This window comes from Antrostomus carolinensis, unplaced genomic scaffold (genome assembly GCF_000700745.2).
Source record: "Antrostomus carolinensis isolate BGI_N321 unplaced genomic scaffold, ASM70074v2 scaffold5787, whole genome shotgun sequence".
Lineage (NCBI taxonomy): Eukaryota > Metazoa > Chordata > Aves > Caprimulgiformes > Caprimulgidae > Antrostomus > Antrostomus carolinensis.
Window position 1 is genome coordinate 19,881 of NW_010325225.1, and position 1,815 is coordinate 21,695.

The 1,815-nt window shown below is 43.8% G+C and overlaps 1 protein-coding gene across 1 annotated transcript in view; it reads right to left on the bottom strand.

Annotated features, from left to right (window-relative positions):
• Positions 1-1,160, bottom strand: part of HGSNAT (heparan-alpha-glucosaminide N-acetyltransferase) — a gene marked incomplete at its 5' end in the record, with an annotated part of 9,636 nt that extends 8,476 nt beyond the window's left edge. The window contains 2 exons of the mRNA XM_010171127.2: positions 358-427; positions 1,091-1,160. Coding sequence (XP_010169429.2) covers positions 358-427; positions 1,091-1,160 — 140 coding nt within the window. The remainder of the gene's footprint in view (positions 1-357; positions 428-1,090) is intronic.
• Positions 1,161-1,815: the final 655 nt, after the last annotated feature.

A 1,815-nucleotide genomic window follows, 5' to 3' on the forward strand; every position in this document is an offset into this window, starting at 1 on the left:
GTGCTGGAAGCAGACATGAAAGCTGTACTTTCTTCCATTCCATTCCATTCCATTGTCTCTGTCAGAAGGGGACGGTATTTTCACTGACACATTTGCTCCAGGGGAACTAAAGAGGGCACAAAGCTGTATGTTCAAGACTTGCAAGAGCTCTACTGGGAATCCACTAAACTTGTGTAGAAACCCAGTCTAGCACTCTCCACTGACGTTAAATTGCCTGTCTGACAAGACTTACCAAGGGGAACACGCACAGGGGGAAGATGATTAGTAATAAACAAGTCCCCGGATGCCTGGATAGTGTGTGTTCTTCAGAGGTGAAAACACTACAGAATGCAAATTAATGATACTGTGGTCACTCACAGAATTAATCAGACGATCAGTTTCTCTGGGGTTCAGTTTCTTGTAAACCCAGTTTCTGACTGGATCAATTCTGAAAATTAGTAACAGTTTAGAACACAAAACAAAACAAGAAGCACGTTTCAGCCAATTTAATCTTAATATCAGCTACTTAGAAGCATAAATCAAAAGTCGTGTCAGTCTCTATTTCAGTTTTCCCAGCTCACATATGTAATACTGGGATGCAGCCAGTACTTGGGACCTCAGTTAAGCCCAGCTGTGTAATTACACTGCCACAAGCTCAGGTTCAGGGGCTTTATTCTCAGGTTGTCTACAGGCAGGGATAACTGACGTCATTCAGTACACAGGACAGAAGGCTGCATGTGCTACCTACGCTCAGGTCACACTGACTTGTAGTGCTGATTCAGGGCTAGACCCAGGAACAGGTCACGGGAGGGTGAGGCAGGGTGTGTGCGAGCTTACAGCGGATGTCAGCTGCTCTGCAGTAGTAGCCGTTCTACACACAAGCTAACAAGGCTGAAAGATGTCCCTCAAGGGAAATTGTACCACTCTGTATTTATTGTCCCATGGACAGCTACCACAGCTTGACTTGTACATGGCAACCTGGTGCCAGGATCTGATCTGCAAACAGGGCTACAGTGGAACTCTAAAGCGCTACCGCATTATGACCTGTGTTTTTCTAACCTGGTGGCCCCACTTCACGTGCGAGGAAGGTTTTACAATACTGTTAACTTACTTCATAAAAAGGCGCCCGACCATCAGGACAGCAAGGATCCCCATGTAAACCAGGAAAGCAAAGAGAATAGCTACATGGAGAGAGAAGAACACAGCTCTATAAATGGTCTAACAAAACCATCCAGCAGCCTGGGCTTGGCCAAGCATGATACAAACATGACAAAAAGCCCAACCCACCAATCATCACACCACCTTCTCCATGTAATACATATCCCTAGTCTGAGTCCCAGAGGGGGGAAAAAAACCCAAACACACAACAAAACCACAAAACAACCCAAAACAAAAGCAGGCTAGTTTCAAGGTGCAGCTCAGTGACCGCACGTCTTGGCAGAAAAGGCACAATAAAACTGTGCTGCATCACAAGGCAACGGTGAGAAAAGAGTTGGTGTGTTATAGATTTAGAAACAGCCTCAACATGAAGACAGAGAGGGTAATACACCAAGTTTGCAAACATAGAATTTTTCTTTACAGCTGGAAAACAGGAAGGCCTGAAGAATAACCTAATGTAAAGGAAAAGAATGGACGAGACATAGATGAGTTTGAAACAGCACTGGAAAAGAGATGAACAAAAAAGAAAGACGTGAGGTTTAAAATTAAAAATGCAACAACAAACAAAAATCCAGAAACACTGTACGAATTGTTTCCCATTTTGTGAGAGAAACAAGACAGAGGGAAGAAGAGGAAGGATTCTTTGTACATACAATGTACATACATGAATGGAAACAG